The following is a 24,146-nucleotide window of genomic DNA, read 5'->3' as shown; positions in this document are numbered from 1 at the left end:
CGCGGTTCTGTACAATACGTTGGTCCGCTAGGAGATCGATCTTCACCCTAGTCGCGGTTAGTTCGTAGAGATAACAAGTTATTTTATGTTGTGTCTATAAAGTTCATTAATAATCTGGGAAGCTATAGTTACCAAGATTTTTAATTAGAAGGCCACAAACCCTCCTTGAAATCTTCCGCAACAAATTTTAAACCTGGAAGCTAAGAAGTATAACCCAAAAAAATCAAGAAGCAATTTAAAAAAATTGCAGCGAGAAATACGGTTAAAGCTGGAGAAAGCATCAAATCAAATAAAATCATATTGATTACTAGTAATAAATTGTTTATTTTGTAATTGACTATCAAACAAATTATTAAATTCCGCGTCGAATCTTTTTGAATCATACAATATTATTAGTGTAGAAAAAATCTCCGATTAGCGGGTAAGGTGGACTTTGCCGACACGACCCGAATAATAATATTTTCAAGGTTGGAAAATAGACCAAAAAAAAAATGCGTGTAGCCAACGATGACGAAACGCACGGGAGGAGATTCTAAATCTGAGACGGTGGGCGGCTTTACATAATGCCACTGACTTCGAAGATATACGTACGTAGGTGAATCAGTAGAGATGTGCGTCTCTAAACAGTGAGTGATTCAACAAACAAGGGAAAACGTAAATAACGTTATGGCAGCGGAAGCGGTAAAAAGTGGCGAAGAGCTGCATTGGCAAAAGCAGAGAGAGCGGACGTCGCGCCCACGTATCAACTTTTTGCGATGTTTTGCGGTAGGGTCGCCATAATCTTATAATCCAATAAAGAGGATTTTCTAGGATATGCAAAAATAGTATTTACCCTTACCAGGACGGCCTTAGCCCAAAACGATATATCATAATATCAGCTCGGTATTTTTTTCTGTAAACAAAATGTTTCACAAAATATGCTTAAAAATGTTACAATAAATTTATTTATGACATAATAAAACAATGACATACATGTGGTTAGAACTAAACATACTAAAAAAATGTTTTTTTTTAAAAATATACATATTTTTTAATAAATGACTACAGGCGGTCCTCGACTTTCGCACATAATTGATCACTGAAAATGTGTGCAAATGTTGAATTTTCGAAAGTAGAGGAATGTAAAAAAACATCAAAATTTTAAAATATTTATCAGTAATATATTAAACATATTTATTTATCAATATACATAATTAAGTTAACGAGGCGTGTTTAAGTGCTTTTATGTGTTTTCTTTATAAACTTGTCAAGAGTTAGTTGAATACCCCTTTTTTTCTTTTCTTGATAGAGCTCAATAACATGCTGCGTATTTCTCAATCGCCCTACGTACTTGAAATATTCGTTCTCTATTGGGATCACATTCTTTCTAGTCAAAAATTTGTCAAAATGCATGAAGTCTTAACGATTTTATCAGCTTCTTCTTACTCACTTTCATAATGTATTTCATTTCACTCTTGTTGCTCAATTAAGTATTTATTTGACAGAGGTGCTGAGTAAGATTCAATAAGCTCAATAACATATTCGTTGTTGATAATGTCCAAGATGTTGATGTCCAAGTTTAGTTCATTCATTAACCCAACTATTTCATTTGTGATAGTTTCCGGAGTTTCTTCAGAATTTATAAAATCATTTGTGGGCATAATTGTTTCCAAAAACCTTTCATTGTTGACTCTTTTATTTCAGCCCACGAGTCTCAAATATTGTTTATTGCGTTCCATATATTATAGTTCTTCCAAAAATCTCTTAATGTAGCCTATCTTCCTTGTCAGTTGTCTTGATGGCCTAATTCATTATTTTCCTCATAAATTATCGTTTAAATGTAGCTATCACTGTTGGGTCCATGTGCTGTATGAGGCAGGTAGTATTGGGAGGAAGAAACGCAAATCTGCAGAGATTTTGAGTATCCTTGAGCATTGTCTAAGATTAATAATGCTTTGAAGTGCAAATTTTTATCTTTTCAATATTGCTTAGTTGCCAACACGAAATGAAAAGTGAACCAATCTTTAAATATTAATGCAGTAACCCAGACTTTTTTATTTGATTTCCAAATGACTGGAAGCATTTCTTTATCTTTCCCTTTCAATGCTCTGGAGTTTTCTGCTTGATAAACTAACATTGACTTTAATTTTAAATCACCAGCTAAGTTTCCACTAAGAAGCAATGTCAATCGGTTTTTAGAAGCTTTATGTCCAGGGGCAACTGATTCTTCATTTGATAAAAATGTAAGATTAAGGATTTTTTCCCAAAATAAACCCGTCTCGTCTACATTGAATATTTGGCTAGGAGAATATTCTCACCTACAGTAATTTTGAGAAAATAAATTATTTTGCAGCATCTTTATCTGCATCAGCTGGTTCTACAGTGAATTTAATATTTTGTAAAGAATACCTTATTTTAAATTTGAAACACCGTTTTAGAATCTTCTTTTAATCTAGTCTTCCAATCTTCATGCAAACTAAGAGACAGCTTGAATAATTGAAAAACTCAGAGGGACATCGTTTTGACGTTGCTCATCAATCCACAATGACAAAGATCTTTCCATTTCATCCATCAATATGTCGTACATATGCATGGAAGCGAGCAATTTTTGCCTTTTTGACAAAATCTTTTAAAAATAGAGTTTTTAAAAATGTGCGAAATAGCGAATTGTGCAAAAGTCGATTTATATAAAAGTATTGGTCAATGTATATTCTAACCGAATTTCGGTCAATAAGAGGGCGCAGAACAATTATTACTTCTCAGAAGTCAAAAATCAACGTCAAAAGCAATAAAATCGTTTTGGCGTCGATGCAGTGAGAACGTGATTTTTATTGATTTAGACGTCTCAAATGTTTTTTTTATAAATATAAATCAATAGTATCTGGCAACCCTATCCACAATGAAATATTTTGTTATATAGAATGTTAACTCAAAAATAACCACAAAGAAAAGCGTACGATTTAGCCAAATATATACATATATATATAGAGAAAGAGAGAATTTCTTTGTTTGTCACCTTTTTTATAATACAATAAATATGCCAGTGTTGTTAAGTGTGTCATCAAAGTCGTTTAATATACACTTTCCATTATTAAGACTGAGTAATATGATCAATACCTTTTTTTTAATTCAAACCTAACACAAATCAATAAAATAAAATAATATTTTTTTACGTATGTACGAGTTTAGTTACAAAAATGAACTGGTTTCCCTATGCCCTTAGCTGAATATCAAGATACGATATAAAATTTCGTGTAAGACTTAATTAGTATGGCACAGAGAAATTTGCAAATTTAACCAAAGCCTATTGAGATCCTATGAAAAATGTGTTTTTAGGCGGCGCAAAGCTTTCAAAGTGGATTGTGAAAATATTGAAGACGAACTTCATTCTAGAAAGCGAATGATAAAATGTGGGAACTGTGTGAGCTGTGATGGCGAAATAATACTGATTGAGGGTCAGAATGTCTTGATTTAAATAAATATTAAATTTATAGTTAAAATATGCAAACCTGTGCACAAAAACTTGTCCGTTGAGCAAAAAACGACCATTTACTGAGAAAACTCATAAGTAAGTAAAATTGCATAAATTAATGTCAGGGTAAGAATCACATGTTCAAACGACAGGCAGGCTTCAGAACGACTTAGAAGTAATGAAAAAAACATCCCCACATTTCCACATCCCCCTAAAGCAGCTGAAGATATTTTGAGGGCCTTTTGAAGATTTCAACTTCCTATTATGTGCGATATTTTGTTATTAAGGTTGTCTACCATAAGGGGTGTGACTTTGCACTGGTAATAATTTATTAGTTAATATTACATATATTGCGACAAACTATGGTGAGCGAGTATTGTTATTCTCTGAGCGGTGATAAAGAAGCTGGCGCAGGGATGATGTCCAGTGGATAGTACTCAGAGGTCTTGTAGTTGTGGCAGTGACAGTGAAGTCCCTTATTGGCCTGGTCTCGGGCCGTATCTGACCATGTTTGACCTCTCCTCAATGGAGACCAGCCTTGAGTATCAAAGGTTGCAAAGCTCGTTGACGAATCACGAGCATGCAGTGAGCATCCAGTCAATCGTTGCATTAGTTTCTTCAACCTAAGAAATAAGTATACGCCTCTAGAAAGTGCCATTTGCTTAATAAACATCCTTCCGAGGACCTAATGGTGCAACGGGAATAATGTGGCGTGCTTTTTGTCTTCCAGTGATACATTATTTTCCATGAACGTTTCGCAACAAATATATATTCTTTCAATGCATCGGAGAATAATTGCGTGTTATTTATGTCAAACCTTTTTTTTTCTATACGTAACGAGGGCTTTTGTGTGGTTCTATCCTTTCCATTATATTGTTAAGTTGATGATCATCGTTGATTACGGTAATTACCACGCGAGTATCAAGAATAATAATTTAATTAAGCGAATTTAGGAAATTTACTGATTTCTGTAGAAACTATATTATAATACATAAGTCTGTGGAAAACATCCAAAACATTGTAATTAATCTAGTACTTCTACGATCAATGGATAATGGAACCACTACGTGACTTTTAAATGTTAGTATTTTTTAAGTAAAGTGTGAATTATATATTTACTTTTGGGACGGATCTCGTATATTTTTTGTAGCACATTTCCTTTCGAGACAAAACCAAATAAAAAACACGACAATGCAATATAATCGTATTGCGTCCGTTTGTTTTTTATGTGTAGCGCTCGCTACCTTCGAATGATTATTTGATGAATATAATCTTCGACCTACTGTATTCCCACGAAAGTATATAAATTATTCCAAACGCTCAAGGAATTCTAGATCGTATAAAAAAGAGCGTTTTATAGTGGCTGTGCGTACGCATTTTAAATTCGGTGCTGACATGAAAGGGCATAATAAAAGCGCTTTGTATTACAAACGCACATAAATTCCACGTGAAGTTAAATTCTGTACTCAAAACGTCATGGCGCCAATTCCGATCGTTACGGCCAAAAGCGCAGAACCACCCCGACGCGCTATAAATACGCGAGTGCCTTAACCCGAGGCGTCATTCGCGTTCTGCGCTTTTCCGCGAAAGAGCTTCCGGTGAGTGGTCACGCGCGCCAAACTTTGGCAAACTGTGGCCGATTTTCTCAATCGCAACGTGCGCGCAAACGTTTCCAAAATTAAACGAGCCAATCGAACATCAAAAAGATGCGCCGAATTATCGTCGCCTACGATCGCCAGACGTATCTCGGTTTATGTGCTGTAAATTAAACGAGTCAGGAGGTCCGTCCAAATCTTTTACGAGTGTTCAAACTTCCAACCTGATAATCTTTTCAAGTGTTAACTTTAAGAGCGAGAAAACTGTTCCAAAAGTAAGATGAAAAATCTTGCGTGCTTCAAATACGTTTAATATTGATTCTTTGTCTCTACAGACTGATTTATATCCTCAATGGAGTTGGCCATCCGTCAATCGTCTGCCATTTAGTGTCGAAAGTGCCATATTGGGTAATTTGACGGATCTCAATCGCCATTAGATTATTGTTAAGATCTCAGTGGGATCATTCTGGGTAGAGAAACTTCCATTAACGATCTCAGAATCGCTTTTGAGAGTAAGTATAGATTCTCTCTACACGTGAACGACGTCTGCGAAAAATCTTACAAGATGCTCGGCTTTGTTATGAGGAACGCGTTCCCCTTTGACGATTCGTCAGCTATTCGTGTCCTCTATGACATCTTAGTTCGCGGAATTTTTAAATCGAGATCTATAATTTGGAATCCCCGAATAACCAAATACTCTGGAAAAAATCATAGCAAGAATATATTTACAAAAAAAGTAAAAAACGACCTCAAATAATGAATCTGAACTAAACTATAGTTGTTTGAGATGTACCTATACACTGATGTATTTCAGGTATTCCTTTAACCCTTTTTTATACTTATTATACAATAAATAAAAGAAGCGGAACATTGCCTTCAGAAGAACATTTTTTCACAACAAATATTATTATTCGTAGTAGTTTTTTGATGCGGTTCCGTTTGTGTTAAAATTGGTTTTGCAAATTACTGTTGACTTTATTGATTTTTTACCGTTTAAAAATATTAGACATGAGAGAAAATATTGAACTTTTTTTTTGTAAATTAGTAGCAGTAAATTTAGGTATACGATCTGAAAATTTTGATCGCTTTTTCACAGCGTTTTCATCGCGATGGCACTGGATTTTCACTATATGGCAACACTGAGCAGCAAAGAAAACACGACTAATCATCATGTAAATATTATGAGTAAATAATTAAAATATTTCGCATAAAATATGATTTCAGAAAATATGTCGCAACGGTGGCTAACTTTTATTTATCTTTGTAGTATAGTAAGGGTTAAAAAATTATATAAAATGCCATTTTTGTCATGAGGCCCAGAATCATTGTTTTCCCAGGGCCCGGGGCTTCGCTCTCGGCGGCCCTGACTATCGATATCTAGCTTCTTAATACATCGGCATTGCACATCAGCTATGAAGAGCTAATTCGGTTATTATTATTTAATTTTAATTTTTCATGATTTTTTCCTCTCTGTAAATGCTTTATTTTTTTAATATGAATAATACTTTGTATTATTTTTTGCACATCGTAACGCATTGGGGTCACGATGGCCTCAATTAAAATAAATAAATAATATATTACAGTATTTTCATTGTTGTGCTGCTATTTATTATAATATGTACAAAACACGAAATAGCCATTCATTCATACCGAAATAATAATTGTGTTCAAAACTAATACACAGTCATTGAAAATGCATTAACAGAAATATTACTCGTACGTATTTTATATCCATGAGCCTTTTCAGCCAACTGTATAAATATTATGCAGGCAACCATTTATTGATTACTTATTTTTTTATTTCGCATATAAATTAGAACGCACATTGCCACACACGCACGTCGTTAAACGTACCAGTTTTTCATTGCACAAACTCTAGTATACCATAAGAATATTTTAATGAATCATAGAGGAGATAATTATATTACTATATGATCTGTCCAGAAAGCCAAGTCAGTGTAAAGCTATTTATTTTGTCAATATTCATACTTTAGTAATATAGATTTACTTTTTTAAGATTGTAGGAATATCAAACCAACATACAAGAACGAAAAAAAATTATAGATGCGCTAATGAGAAAAGGATTCCCAATGTACTGATTCGGACAGACTACAACAGCATTGCGTGATTCACTTTTCACATTACACATTTCGATCCACTTCCCATCTAACGCCAACCAAAAATCTCCCATTGGAAGTTTTACACGGGGAATTTTTGGCCGAGGTCCAATTCTAGTTATTAACGATGTTATACATTTTCCAAAACAACGGCCGCGTTTATTTATAAATTATAAATAAACGCGGAGAATAACTTTTTCAAACGCGTATTTAGTACATATTAAAATATACTCATTTAAAAAAAAAACAATTTTAAATGTAAATAATACATAAATTATTAATTTGGTTATAAATATTATCGTTTTCGGCGCTTTGTCGCCATCCGCCAAAAAGATTATTCGCAAACGGTGTGCCGAGTGATGTATGAATGAATATTATTATGAATCCTAGAAATAAAACAAAATGTTTATACAAGACTTGTGCTATTTTTGTTCACGTTGCGTCCGTCATTCAACGTCTTTGCGGCGTACAAGAAAGTGGAAATGTTTAGAACCGCTGGCACAAATCGAAATTTTGTTACGCTCATGAACGATTTATGTATCCATCTGCCCAAGACTAGTGCGATTCGTAATTAAAGTACGTAAATAAATCGCAATTAGGTTTCTAGAAATAAGTAATACCAGTTAATGGTACGATTGATGCTAATATTTTTCGTGCTAGTAAAATCCAAATTATATAAAACAAACAATAAATAATAAATTAATCGCATTGAGAGTAAATATGTATTATTTTATAATTGTGTTCACATTAAAGAAGTGAACACAAACATATAGGTACATACGTCTCCAAAGGATGAGATGGAAAATTTTCCTGCTAGATGTGTCCATCTGTCTTTTTTTACAATTAAGCTGACACATTTAGGGGATGGGTGGTGTCAGGTGGCAATTACACACAGATTGGACCACTGCAGTAGTATTCTTATTAAATTTTATATTAGCTAAATGTTGCATTGTATGCTATGAGTGATCGGCGGACGAGGCACCGCCGTACGTCAAACCCCCGTCATGTTCCGCCAAAGAATGATCTGTCCTCCGCCGCCGTCACGTCAGTATAGTTTCGGGCATAATAAATAAATAAATAGACTCCTTCCCCATTACAATAACATTAAAAATCTAACACATATTCCCATGAGGTTGTGCTTAAAATAATCATGCTAATCTCACAAAAGACTATTAGAATTACAAAATAGGTACTTGGTGTCTTATGCTTCTAACGTGCAGATATACATACAATGTACATCTAAACGTTTAAACTTGTTACAATATCCACTACAGATAAACCAGTTGTTCTCAATTTTGCTATTCTCCAAAACGACACATTCATCCGTACACGGATAACATTGTCGCTCGTAACAATTCCTTATCTTACATGAGAAAATCGCTCACGCCTATTTTAGCGAACTGCTCGCTTATTATATGCCCGCGTTTATGACTATTTCTTTTTAAGGTCATCATTATCGTCCATATTGTTCCATTGTCTTGTCGCGACCTTGACACCAGATTAAGCTAATGATAATGAGATTTTTCACACGAGTCTCCTTGTTGACGCGCATTGATTTCCTTAAGAGTGTGATTAGCAAATTATATAATTTATGTACCACGTACTATCTACCATACATCATACATGTGTTATATGCTAAAATAAAACATTTTTTGCCTTGTACCTCATTAGCATTGTTCAAATGTTCAAGGTCAGCGATTAAGGTTGTATTCGTGAACAAGTATTGAAACAAAGCGGTTTACAGCAATAAAAACAAACATTTTGTTGTAATGTTAGCTCAAAATTAAACAAATTACAATTAATCAGTTAGCTGTATAAGATAATTTATTTTAATTTAAAAAATAAATATCTTCAAAATAATAGTGCATTGAATGTAAGAAATTTTAAATTATATAGTTTAGTTTTAATAAACCATTTTTAAAAGTGTAAATTTTCGATTAAAAAATCAAAAATAATTTGTTTCAAATTTCGGCAAAAAAACACGGGAAAAATTTTTTTGAAAATAAATTTTCAATTAGAAAATAACGGTCCAAACAATTCTAGTTTGAATTTTCAAAGATTAAAATATCCTTATGCCTGCACTGCACTCTATGGAAGTTGGCCAAGGTTGACTAAGGACGGAAAATATAGTGGGTTACTTCGGTCAAGTTCGGTTCTGCCTGCTCTAAAATCTCTCGGAAGTTGTCCAAGGTAACCGAGAATGGGAGGTAAAGTGGGGGTAATTCAGTCGATTTGGCCAGCTTCGAGCGCTTCCGAACATTGTCGGAATATTTCCGAGTCAAAGGGAGCTGCTCTTTCGAGCGCGAGCTGTGAGATACTTCCCCTTTCAGTCTCTCGCGTGTTAAGTGACGAGAGTGAGAGAGATAATGATATGGTGGTTCGCAAACTGAGATATAACGAGTAACTCGCTTCAATTTCAGTATGCGCGTAGGCGTCCTATGGTTAACACGCATGACAAGCGCTGCATCGTGGTCACGTGGTCAAGTTATAATACCACATGTTAATCGGGGACTTCAACAGACTCTTACTGACATCTTTCAATATTTTAGGGCACCAAAAGGGATTAATTATATGTTTGATTGTATATTCCTCAAACAGATATCGTTATTGTATTTTTTTCATATATAATTAAATAATTAAAAAATAATTAGTGGTACTTGATTTTGTCAAAAAAAATCTTTTCCAATATCCTTATGTATTTTTTGTTTATATAAATGTCACACATAACGAATTTTTATTAAGAATCGATGGCAACAAATTCTAGGATAGTCATAGATGTGGTGTTCGTATTCTGAAGTATAATTTTTATGCCTTTTGGCATTTTGCAAAAGCCGACAAAGAATATTTATGACCGAAAAGTTTACATTGATATTGTATTGGTGAGTGCCCATACAAACTTTTATAATTATCAGTAGCGTAATTTTAATAATACGGCAATTTAAAAATTGCGATTATTTGTCGCTTTTTTTGATCGCGCATAAATATGCCGGCTGTACGTGACAGAAACCGCCGTCCGGATGGCATATGAAATTTGCGACAGTGTGGTCGCTTACTCGAAGTCGTAAATCTCGGCCGACTTCAGTTGTAACTTCGGTTCGGACAACTTCCAGAGTGTAGGGCAGGCATTAAATAAAAGCTTATGCATAAAACATTGATAATCTTTTGCTACTAAAAGCTCACGAGTAAAATATTTAGCCAAATAGCATATATATGTATATAATAAATAAAAAATATTAAAAAATAAATAAAAAGTGTGCAAAAATTTCAAAAATATAAACGAGTTTTTTACGAACAAGGAAATATTTTAATAACGAATAGTTCACAAACGGGCTCTAGTACATCGTTTCCCAATTTATGTTTCGCAGAACACTGGTGCTCAATATAAAGAAAATTAATGTTTCGTTAAAAAATACTGTTTTTCATATTACATAATATATTTATTAAATAATTATAAAATTACCAATGGGTTTTTGATTAAAATACTATTTCTGACACGTCTATGATTGGAGTAGCAACGGATTTACAAACTGTGCTTTTTTTTTAAATCTAATATGAAGAAAAAAAAACATAAATGGAAACACAATGAACGTGATTTAAATTTTGTGAAAGTGATTTGTTTGTGAAACTAATTTACGTGTATTAGCAATACACATGCTCGTGTTTAAAAATACTAATTCAAAACTAAAATACTAACAGTTATATGCCTCTTTAGCTAAACTTTGTATGCACTTTGAATACACAATACACGCTATTTACAAAATAACATACATACATTTTTTAAGAGTCAACTTGACTCACTAACTTACAAATTTACAATTCCTAAAACTGACAATAGCACCAGCCTTGTGTGAAAAACATTGTATCATGCATCTTGATGCTAAAAAAGACGCAGTACAACCTAATAATAATATTCTAGACTCCTAACATTGTATCATTATAACATTGGATCGCATGCTACGGGAAGAGTGGTCTGATATAAACGGTTTTCGGCTCCGCCCACCAGCCGTGTGAAATCCAAGAACTAAATCTAAGATTGGGGTTGGATGGTACTACACTTTTACCTACCCTACAAAATAACCGGAACTGAAATGTTTATCGTAGGATAAGTTTTGGAAACTATAACGTATTGTATGATATTTTGTAAGATGAGAAAAAAAATAATACAATTTGTAGGTTAATAATAATATTGAGCTAATCTTTTACTTGCAAATTGAAATAATAAAACTCATTCAGCCAGATTTTATGACTCTCAGTTCTCATAAAGTGCGTTAAGGTTACATTATAATTTAAAATGTCATATTTTCCTTAATGCTACGTATTATATAACCAAACTGGCCTCATTTGTGTATAAGTTATAATATTTCTTTACAGACAAATATTTATTGAATATTATTATAGAAATTCAGTTGAAACTCTATTTTTTTAAATACAATGCATCAATAAGAACATGATTGAGACCATCTGAGAACTTTTTATACCAGTATTAAACAAACAATAAAACTTTAGCCAAAGAATCAAAGTCTGGCATATATTAATCATTAATAATATAATATCATTTTGATTTGATTCTTGTACCAAAATTGAGCATTACGAATACGCTACTATGACTACTTCGATTTAATAGTACACATACATATACTATATATTTTAAACAAAAACTAGTGTTTTAATTCTACAGCAAAAATAAGCTTTTTATATGCAATAACCTAATATTCATGTACACATATACATATGTCATTGGCATATCATTAAGATCGTGACTGATAAATAGACAGCTTCGAGATGCATATCATTTACTTAATAATGCATATTTATTTAACCGTACATTTTTTATTTATTTAACCTTGCATTGTAACCATCTTGAAAAAATAATTTACAAATACATTAACCTTGCCTTTCAATTTTCGCCTTGGTGAACACTCGTGTGAACAGACAGTTAGTTAAACTAACATGTTTTATCGCTAGTTATCTTGCTTGAACCATTGCCGTTTTTCTTTTCAAGAAATTGTGAATGAAGATAGCTTTTAGTCAATGAGATAAATGGCGAGACTGGCTCCATATTGGCAAATAGCCACGCGTCCTTTTTTTAGTGTATTCGACTGCACTAGGAATGTACAAGTATACTGTTTACTAATGGCAGCTAGTTAATTATTATTTAAAAACATATATGCAAGTAAAATGTGTTTGTATCCTACATTGAGATTTAGCAGCATTATTTGAAAAATAAATAAAAAAAAAATATATGGAAAGCGACGGCGCCAACACGATTTAATTGCTTTTGACGTGAATTTTTGCCTTCTGAGAAGTGATCATTTTTTTGCGCTCTCCTATTAACCAAAATTCAGTGTGAATATACTTTTATCAGCTCTCTTATATTGGAAAGCAATATTTTTAAAACATATTGTAATTTCTAAATGCAGACAAACTATGGAGCAATATGTGTGATGTACTTATTCTTCCGCTCATTTTCCCCTGAGAAATGGTTGGCTAAATTTGTATTTTGGACTTTACCTAATAAAAGTTCTAAAACTATAATTAGTTTTAGAACTTTCATTAGGTTACATTTGGGTTCAAACAACAAACGGACATTTAATTTCGCAACTGTGAAATTAAATTTCAGAATATTAGCGCCTATCAATTAAATTTAATTTTCGCTAGTAGAAATATGTATCTACTAGTGAAAATATAACTTTAGCAAAAAATATATATTCACTGTAATATTTAAACACGTATGTAAATAATAATATAATACTACATATAGAAAAGTTGAAATCATATAATTTTACTAGCACCTGTCAGATAATTTATATTTTCACTGGTAGAAATGTATTTCAATGTGATTTTACTGAAATGACATATTTTAAAAAATATTTTCGGGATAAATTCGGGACTGTTTTTTTCTAGATTTTCTTTTCGGAATAATCACATGAAACTGAAGCTAATATTTATTTATTTTGCTGCATTAAATCCAGTTGTAAATTACCGATAATACATATACTATAAAAATTTACTGCTACTAATTTACATTTATTGAATATTTCCTCTCATGTCTAATTTTTTTAAACGTTTAAAAAACAATAAAGTCAATAATAATTTGCAAACAAATTTTAACACAAACGGAACTGCGGCAAAAACTTTTATTGTGAAAGTACTACATAGAAAGTGGGTATTTTGAAGGCAATGTTCCGCTCCTTTTATTTATTGTATGTATAAAAAATGGCTATAGGAACTTATACATTAATATCTACATCTCAAACAACTGTAGTTGACTTTAGATACATTGTTTGAGCTCGATTTAGATATATTTTATAAATATATATGATTTTTTCCAGTCTTGCTCCGGGAATTTGTCCCCTCTCCTCCTTTTCTCTCGGCAGGCTTGTATATATTTATATTTATATATATTTTAATCATAATTTCATAACATTTTTAATGTCAATTAGTCAAGCAAATATGCGATTTCAATCCGCTCGTTAGTTATTTCGATTTTTTGGCATGACTTCAAAACGAATCGTTCATAAGTCAACAATTAAGATTTTTGGATTTTTTACTATGAAATAAGATACCAAGAAAGTTCGTTCAATTAATTATTTTAATAATAAAGACAGTAACACTATTTTACTTTGCTTATTGCTCTGTTGATAATTGCAACAAACTTGTGCCGCCGGTTTTTATACATAATAATCCTGTCTAGAAACCATTGACATGTATGTTAAAAAGATGATTTTATAGTAAGCAAATTACATATTTTAAATATGTAATGTCTAAATATTACCTTAACTTTAAGATATTTGCTAGCAAAAAAAACTGGACTAGACATAATCCCTATAATACCTGCGATAGTCTAGACTTGGTGACGTTTTAAAAAAAAGTTTTTTTTTTGTATTATTAGAAACCTAAGAATGCTGATAAGATTGTCAGCAATTAGAAAAGGTAAAGTCTCTAGTTATATAATATATAATATATAGAAAATATTTTAAGTGGGTCAACTGTGACGGTAACCAATTGGAACCGAATCACGAAAAATATATACCTAAAACCACATCTTCGCTTATAAACAGTAACCCAAATACATAAAAGATTATGCACGTAGAAATATCAGTTTTCCACGCAATAGAGAAATGTAGTTTTCTTTTTCCATTAAAAAGTATACACTATTTTTTTAAAACAAGTGGGAAAACAAACAACAACACATGACCGAAATTTCACTGACCATCTTCTTCGCAAAAGCGTGTCCGTGACTTGGCGAGCACCAAACCATGACACATGGTCTTCAGGAAGTAACGGCACTAAGCCCATTGCCAAGTGTCATACTACACCCACAAACGCCATAATCATATGAAATAACAAGCTCATAGGTAGCGCAAGTTCATAGGTAATAAGCTGTGAAATGCGCCACTTTTGTAATATTTTTTAATTTAATACATTTATTAAGAAATAAATAAAATTATTTATTTGAAATCATAACTTGGATGTATTCCAAAAAATCTGATGTTCAGATTAGTTATGCTGTTTAGTATATTTTAAAGCCAACATCATTTAGCAGTTTTTGAAACTTATGATGGAATGGAATGGTCGTTTATGATTATGAAAATTCTGGGAACAGACTGTTTCTTTAATTTGTTTTTATGATCTTTTCCTGTATTTTTTTTATTATGTTTGTATAAAACGCCAAAAAATGTCGCTTTTTGAAACAGGCAGACACACAAAAATTAAATTCTGACAGCTTGCATTTAAAAATCCATCAAACCCTCGTCTAAAAGAGATACTAACACATATCTAATAACATTTTGACTAATATAAGTATTACACCTATATCACATAGATGTAATACCTTTGCTCAATTTATGTCTTCCCTAACATAAAATCACGGTTCGAAATAAATATGTATGTATCGCTTATACTCCAAGGAACTCTTCTGCTGAATTATTTGGCAGCAGTCTGAATTACGATAATTACTAAGGAATACCCCGGTCTTAACTAAATCTATTTTCGTCTTCCTTGAAGTTGTTAAAGCTAACGTTCATTGTTACACCTGTTGTGATCGATTTCGACCTTATTCACGTGGAAATATATAGTAATACGCTCGCGCATCCTAATCCGTAATTGAAAGATAATTTCACGGTTCGACTTCCAATTTCACGTGTCGGGTAATTCGATCTGGATTAATTCGACCTGCGGACATTACCGCAATTGACAGAATCCGGTTGGATTAGCCGACGCACCGTTTATTCGAGCAGACAGTTGTGATGTAACAGAGATATGAAGTTTCTTCGCAGTCAGCGATGGATAACCTTTTTTGTTAAAAGGAAAATGGTAGTTTAGATTCATTAGAAGACAAGACTAAGCTTGACATTTATACAGACAGTTTGAGTGTACAACACTAGAAGAGGTGGAAATGTCTATACTCTATTTGCGTTAACACAGTCAGTTCCATCATTATTTATTTTGGGTTTACGCCCCTACTCTAAAACATACAAAAACTATCTCTAAAACACACAATACGTCCATATACTTATCATTACTCTAGTTTATATTTTGAACAAATTTAAATAAATTTAAATTATTACTATATTTTTATATATTTATCAGGGGCGTATATTCAGGGTGTGCTAGGTGTGCGGCGCACACCCGCAAAACCATCTAAAATATAAATTTAGAAATTTAGAAAATTTAGGGCATAAAGCGACATCATTTTGCATACAGTAGTATGCAAAATTATAAAATTTTAATATGCAGTGTATAGTATGCATTGGTATTTGTCATTCGGTCTGAACGTTCTCGCGCGAGCGATCGTTTTGGAACAACACATATAACGCGCCGACCTTGCGCGCGGCCGCCGACTAAAGTAAATTGTTCCGAGATTTAACGGCTGAAGTCGATCTGTCGGCTGGCAGCGCTCAGTAGTAAAATTGGTCTCGAATTTGGTGCGCGTACTTCAAAAACTCTTGCGTCCGTCGCTGCTTTTTTATTACATTATATCACAATAACAGGTCACTCATTTTTTATATTTTGGCGTAAAATAGTTTATTATCTTATTTACATATGATCAATATTTAATTTTCTATTCTAGATCATATTTTTTTATTTACCCCAAAAATGATGAAGAATACTGTTGAAGATATTTTGAATAATCCATTTTCAAAAAGAAGTTATGAAATTAAATTGAAGATAATCAAAATTGGCAAACCACGTCCACCTCTTCCCAATTTATTTATGGTTTGCAAGCCAAAGTACTCGAAGTTTATTCATTGGCCATTTTTACACACTGCTATGCTCATATGTTAAATTTAACATTACAACAAGGTCTTTCCAATATAAAAGTGTGCAAATCATTCTTTCAAACTTTAAATGGATTGTCTGCATTCTTTTCGAAATCTTCCAAACGAATAAATGCTTTACAAGAGTTTGTAGGTAGAAGACTTCCTTCTGTTACACCTACAATATGGAATTACACATCACGGTTAAGTAACACAGTGCAAAAATACAGAAATGAATTTACGGACTTTCTTCGAGACGTCGTGAAAAATTGTGAACTATGGGACCCCGACACTAATAAAAGCACGAGGTTTTCTTAGCTTTTTGGAATATTTTAAAACAAGAAAACTTCTCCACATATTTTCAAACCTTTTTGGAAAAACTGATGTGTTATACAACATTTTACAATCCAAATCTTTTGACATATTATATTTCTGTGAGAAAGCTACCGAAATTTTGCAACAACTCAGACATGAACAGGAAAATAATTATGAAACATTATGGGATTCTTATGTAACGGAAGAAAATCATCCAAGACTGAGTAATGATTTGCATGTTGAAGAAAAGCACGCGTTTTGCCAACTATTTAATACAATAGTTGATAATATATGTAAGCAAATTGAAAACCGTTTTTCTTCAATGTCCAAATTGGAATATTTTCACCTTCTGGAGAAAGAAAAATATGAGCAATATAAAGGAAAATTTCCAAATGAATTACTTACCAAACTACAACAATTCTATGGAACATTATTTGATTATATAAGTTTAAAAAATGAGCTTGCTGTTCTTTATCATTTGCCTGAATTTGCAGAGAAATCTGTTCATGAGCTTGTACAATTTATGAACACAAATAATCTTGAGTCAGGTTTTCAAGAAATAGATAAATTAGGCAAACTAATATTAACTCCTCCAAGCAGTACTGCTTCAGCAGAACGTTCATTTTCTGCTCTGAAACGAATTAATAATTGTTATCGAAGTACCCAAGGCCAAGAAAGGCTATGTGGTCTTAGCTTGATTTCAATAGAAAAAGGGATCCTTATGGATATTAAAAAGAAGAGCACTTTTTATGACAGCGTGATAGAAAAATTTATGATCAAAGAAAGAAGATTAGATTTTATATATAAATAATTATAATTTTATGTTTATTGGAAATTTGATATTTTTATATAATAATATTTTAGATTAGGTTTGATGTTTATTTATTTATTTATATATGGGGAAAAGCTGTAAGGCAGTTTAGGCATGCCAAAACCTCGGCTAATAAAAATGAAAAAATGTACGTTTTTTTTTATTTTTTATAGCACACCCAATATTAACACCCACCGTACGCCACTGATATTTATCAATCAATCGCAGAATCTATTTTATTTTAAGCCTGTTGGAAAGCTTTCTAGCAAATCATAACAACAATTGGCACATTGCTATTATACTGTTTGCATTGTTTGCATTGAACGTATGGCTTCGGGTAATAATTCAACGGATAGTTAAAATAACAAACTTAACCTACATATACGAGAATGTGTGTAAACTGTATAATTTCATACTCGTCTTGTATGTACAGTGTTGGCTATAATAATTCTGAGTAATGCCTGTTTATTTATTCATTAAAACATCGTTAATCTTCGCTTATAACGTCAACCAGATAAAAAAGGAGCGGAGACTCCGTTACTTATAATGATAAAGTGGATTGAAAATTTACATAGAATCAAATATGTATTAGTTTACTGACGAGATATACTCTAATAAGGTATTAGTTTTGAATCAATTAATAACTGAGCGTAACCATTGTTTTCTTCATCATAACTTTTCAGTTACCGGTATCAATGGATTTTTATTTGTCAGTAAAATGTTACATATTTTTATATATTTATTATAATTTATGTAATAAATATATTCAAATTAATGAAAAGTATGCGTTTTATTTTTGTTTGCAAATAATACAATTGTGGGTAACACAAAAAGCACTCATTTGTGAAGAATATTATTATTGAAACTCGCGTAATTACTCTGACCAAAAGTGATTATTATCAATAAGGATAAACTAGACAATAGTGCGATTGCACACAAACGCTCTCGTTACGACTGAAACTAAAGGTTTCCCTCATAAATAACACGCAAGGATTCTTCGGTGCATTGAATGAATATTTCTTTGTTTCAAAATGGTCATGGGAAACAATATATCACCGGAAGACAAAAATCACCGTAAGGTCACAATAATCCCGTTACGCAATTCTACCTTGGAGATATCCATCAAGCAAATGTTATTGGGGTAGTAATTAGATTGCTTCATAGTTTGTGTGCATTTCGATATTAAAAAATGTTTTAAAAACATGATAGTTATCCTTAGCTTATGTGAGAGTTTTGGTCAAAGTGTATTCAAATCGAATTTTGGTCAATAGGAGGGCGCTTAAACAATATCAAAAACACTTATATGCAATTAAATTAACACATTGCAGACGTTCAAAAGCAATTTTACGTACTATCGTGAGAATTTAAATATTACGCTATTAAGTCAAAAACATCGGCAGGTCAGTTGTATATTTTTATCAAACCATAGAACCATAAAACAGGCACCTAGCATGCATTACAATAGACGAATGCAATATGTTTGAAGAGCACTATGCTAACAGGTATTTGAATTCAATCTCAACGGCCACTTAAAGATTTGGCAAATAACGCAGGTGGCGACCCACAAACGATTACATCAGAAGTCAATGGAACGCTCTGTAATGAACGTTTCATTGCTTTTGACGGGGATTTTTGACTTCTGAGAAGTGATAATTGTTTTTTGCGCTCTCCTATTGATCAAAATTTGATTGCTTCGTTTGATTCTCAATTATTGTAAGTCGTAATATTGTTATAAAAAAGTCCAAATATGAACGCTAGATAACTGAGTTGATGTTGGTGCTTTTGACGTGGATTCTAAACAGGGACTACCTTGAATTCGGCTATAAAAATGCACGTCATTTAATGAAATACTATAAATCTTATGAAATTGAAATACTAAATAAACGATCACTGATCCCACCCTCTAGAAAAATCTGAAATGACGTCCCTATCCAAAATTCTGTTAACCCAAACTTGTCATATTTTTCTCAATTATGAATAATGATGAAATGGATAGCTTTCGAACCGACCGTGTTAACGCGAATAGGGTATAGAGGAAATCCATCTCAAACATAAGTTTTGATGAAGTTTTCAGCAGTTATTATCAAATAAATAAAAAGCATACTTTAAAACACTTTTCATTAATTTGAATATATTTATTATATAAATTAAAGTAAATTTGTAAAAATATGCCAATATAAATACTGTCATCTCTTTCTCAATTATGAATATTGATGAAATGGATAGCTCTCTAACTGACTATGTTAACGCAAATAACTTTTAGTGCTGCAGTTACGAAAACTTACTGCTTAGATGAGAATCAACCAACATTATAATATGAATCTTATCTTAATCGAATACTAAAAGTATACAGAGATTATTCAAATATTTTGTTTAAAATAAAAACTTTCTCTGTAAAGAAATGCCATAATCTTTTAGACCGTGAAGTGAAAACTTGATAGCATTCTTTCTTCAGAAATGTAAATTTATTTAAATAAAATGATCACTTTGAAAACCGATTAGAGAGATAATGTATAAACACTTTAACAATTGCTCGCTTCTTTTGAAAAAAATATTTATAAACCGCGCAACGAGAAATTTAATATTATAATAACTATTATAGTGTAGAATGATTACATTTTTTCAGGGGAATGTCATAAAATATATTAAATCAGCGCCGATATAATTCAGCATTGCTATTTTTGACAGTAAAAATAATCTGTGTTAAGGTTTTATATTTTTGTATACTATATGAATATAATATGTACATAGAGTATGTACATACATACATATGTATATATTTTGACATTATTTTTTAAATACCTCGTATGTCAATTTATTTATAGCTAAGTTGTTTGACTAACAAAGTTTGGACACCCCTGTTAAAAGGAACATATTTTTTACTTAATTCTCGTAAACCGAGGTCGAATTCCTTACCTGCATCAAGTACATGGCGACGTCTCAATAGTGACGATGATGGTAGACTCCTGTGCGTTTTTATGTTCATGTGAAATGATGTCTCTAATCGAAGGCGTCAAAACCTGCGCCCAAAGCCCCGTATACCTAAAATAATTTATAAAGCATTACAATGGCGCCAGATAAAAAAACATTGCATTTCAGTGGTATGTAAAAAAGTTGAAGAATCGCCAAACAACGGGAAATCATTCCGATCACGTCCGGCCTCTAGATGTTGGACTAAATTTACACCGACCAGGAGGAGCAATAGTTCCAAGACATCTGTTCTTTGTAAACTCCGGACCGCACGGTAGGTAATATCAATAAAAACACATCAACATCGAATCACGAAAAATGTCTTGTTGAATGGAAATGTTACGGATACATAAAGCGACCGCAAATTGCCTCCGCCACAATATGAGCTCATTTTTTTCTTCCCCATAATTCAATTGCGTAATGCGCAATGAGGAGAAAAATTACATAAATATAATAAATCGATGCTCAGGCGCGAATGCGTTGGTGAAAGTGTCTGTGATGACATTTATTTAAGGCTGTGCCTGTCTCATAAAAAGTAATTATTGTAGTTAAAGCGTTACGCAACAGCAGCAGATGTTAGAAACAAGATTAATCACGAACCACTTTTAAAACATCATAAATAATGCGTATAATATACGGCTTTATACTACGTTACACAATTTATAATACAGTAGATAACACTAATCAATCTCAGCTCATTTGAATAAAATTTAGTATAGCAAAAATATTGTAGAATAATTAAGATTTACAGAAAGTAAAACATATATCTAATGTATGTATTTAATAATATTTTCATAGAATAACAGTGATTTGAAATTGAGGAAAGTATGTAAAAACTCTACCATATTTTATCAAATAAAAAATACGAGGTACTATAATACATATTATCAATAATAGCTTATGCCTAAATCTTTAATATAAAATATCAAAAAATTCGTGCTCATTTGAAAATTTAATTTTGACACTAAATTTATTTATTTTTATAAAATAATAATAAGATGTAACACGCCCAGATAAATCCTGTTTTATTTAGTGAAAATGTTTAAATAAAAAAAAACCGGTACTACTTGTATTGTAAGCCCTAGTAGCCACATATTTTAACTAAAAAACTAGCCAACTGAAAATAGATCAGGAAGGTTGCTGACATAAATAGTGTTTAATATAGATAAATTGTTAGTACAACAGTGATTGATAGTTGGTATCATAAATTAGACCACCCTACAATCCATCAACGCACATCGGCTTCAGATGCTCTAAAAAGCAAACGAATATGCCAGTACATACTTTACATGCAATTAAATTGACGCATCGCAGACGTTCAAAAGCAATTTTACGCACTACCGTGAGAATTAAAATATTACGCTATTAAGTCAAAAACATCGGCAGGTCAGTTGTATATTTTTATCAAACCATAGAGCCATAAAACAAATAAGACTTATCGTGCATTACAATAGACGAATGCAATATGTTTGAAGGTATTTGAATTCAATCTCAACGGCCGCTTAAAGATTAGGCAAATAACGCAGGTGGTGACTCACAAACGATTACACAGACAGTAGCAAACCTCTCTCAGGAGGAGCCATATATATAAAAGGCTGATACGCGGGGCCTTCAAGGACTTCAAGGCATCAATAACTTCAACCGAGCTCTCTAGCTTGGACTCGCTGAATTTAAACAAACTCGAATTCAAGAGGAAACCGGTTAATTTTGGATTATATTATAGTAGAGCAAATAATCAACCGCTTCTCCCTTCACGTTAAGCCTTAAGGGCTTTCGTTACAAAATAATTGCGATCGAGTTTTCCAGAGGAGTGGGGGGGATTGGGTCAAAAATGTTCCATTTTGTATTATATCAATTCCTTATCAAACCGCGTTAGTTATTACCCACCGGACGTTAGGAAACCGCCATCGATTGACATAAGCCGACCGGCAGCCAATCGAACACACACCATCACGTGTTTGTTATTGGAAAACCATGCGAAAGCGACCGCAAACGGAGAGTTTATTTTTCTCGAGTGGCCAGACGCCCATTTGAATTAAACGAAGCCGCCTTCTTTATGCACCGAAACGGATCATTGGAGAATATCAATTCGCGGGTGCATCAATCATCGGAATGACCAGCATCCCGCTGCATCATCGATTGCATCATCGCGGGGGCTTTTAAACGATAGATTTTCTCGTGCAATTAGGACTATTAGACGCCTGAGTTTGTCAATACTCATATGCAAATTGTAAATCAACTAGACTATACAAAAATTTGATTCGGAGATTTTTATTTTATGATATTGTAACTTTATGTATGTGCAATGCTCAAGAGCATATTTTATTTTTAATTATAAGGTTTAAAAACATCTGTAAATTGATTATATTCAGCATACTCGGTACTTTCCTTCGATGTAGCACAAGCTTTTCGATAAAGTCCGGTACGTTAGTTTGAACATCCTTGATTGTATTTCTTGCACCGATATTTTTTAGTGATGAGCAAAAACACCTATTCGAGCTTAAGAAAAATATTAGTACAAGGCAGTATTCTCGGAACTAAAAATAAAATAAAATTGCAACCTTTGCTGACGTAATCCAAATACCAAGGAAGCGACTACCAAATTACAGGGCGCAGCAAAATTAGCAATTGGATCAACGTTTGAGAATTAAGCTAAATTAAATAAAATCGCAGCATATTTTATCGTATTTTTACAAAAAATACGATAAAATTATATTCCAAATACAATAAAGCAAAAAATAAAATTATTGGAATGAACACATAAATAAAAAGGTAGAATAACTAAAATTATATAAAATACTTTTGTACATGTTCTTGAATTCTGTTATTCATTGAAATCTAAAGATCACTTCTCATCAATTGAGGAAACGTATTTCACGTGATTCTACATATTTTTTTCAATATTTTATTATTTCTGAACAAACAAAAAATTGCCACCCCCCCCCCATACATTTTTTGCAGGGTCATAAAATCAGCATTTCTTAAAATAATAAATTGGTTATTATTAAGATCTTGTTATTCGTGAATTTAAATATGTTTTAGTGCATTCAGGGTTAAGAACCACACTAGACGATCGCATCGCGAATATGCCGCCCCCAAGCAAGTGCCGCCCGGGGCAGCCCGCCCCCTCCGCCTCACCATAGCTACGCCACTGACCTTCATATTGGGTTTTTCTATAAATTGTAAAATTATTATAAAATAATATCAAGGTGAAAGAGCTAATGTAGCTTATCGAAATAATTGTACACGTCTAAATTGAATCTAAAACAACACAATTTTTAGAAACATCTACAATATATTACATGGGTATAAAAAGTAACATAAGTCGTAACTTTTCAGTCTTATTGGCTTACTTAAATTTAAAAACACTAGATTTACGGGTATAAACACGTCAATTTGTCGGGTGTCATCAAAAATAGGTATAGAGTGAACGGATTTTAAAAAATAAGAAGTCTCCGAAAATGAAAATAGAGTTAATATATTTGCATTCTTCGAATATAAAAAGACGTAAGAAAAATACTGTCGGATACAAATCAAATTAGAATATAAATCAGAAACCCGTCAATTTGACAGGTTCCGTAAATCTAGTGTTAAAGGTAAAAAGTAGGTCATGTTATTCAAATTTTT

General features: G+C 32.4%; 1 protein-coding gene and 1 long non-coding RNA gene across 4 annotated transcripts in view; one reads left to right on the top strand and one right to left on the bottom strand.

Annotated features, from left to right (window-relative positions):
* The window catches only part of Svil (Supervillin), a 261,654-nt gene that overhangs the window by 201,944 nt on the left and 35,564 nt on the right, over nt 1–24,146 (bottom strand). For all 3 annotated transcript variants that reach the window (XM_088198613.1, XM_088198614.1, XM_088198612.1), the window contains one exon: nt 20,466–20,591. In XM_088198613.1, coding sequence (XP_088054739.1) covers nt 20,466–20,480 — 15 coding nt within the window. In that variant the 5' untranslated portion in view covers nt 20,481–20,591. The remainder of the gene's footprint in view (nt 1–20,465; nt 20,592–24,146) is intronic.
* LOC148229624 (uncharacterized) lies at nt 6,074–8,255 on the top strand. The gene is made up of 2 exons (XR_015811325.1): nt 6,074–7,004; nt 7,041–8,255. It is a non-coding gene; the product is annotated as an uncharacterized LOC148229624 (long non-coding RNA).

Source organism: Plectrocnemia conspersa, unplaced genomic scaffold (assembly GCF_051122295.1).
Source record: "Plectrocnemia conspersa isolate PC_06_02 unplaced genomic scaffold, ASM5112229v1 ptg000011l, whole genome shotgun sequence".
NCBI lineage: Eukaryota > Metazoa > Arthropoda > Insecta > Trichoptera > Polycentropodidae > Plectrocnemia > Plectrocnemia conspersa.
This window is presented reverse-complemented; position numbering and strand designations above follow the sequence as displayed.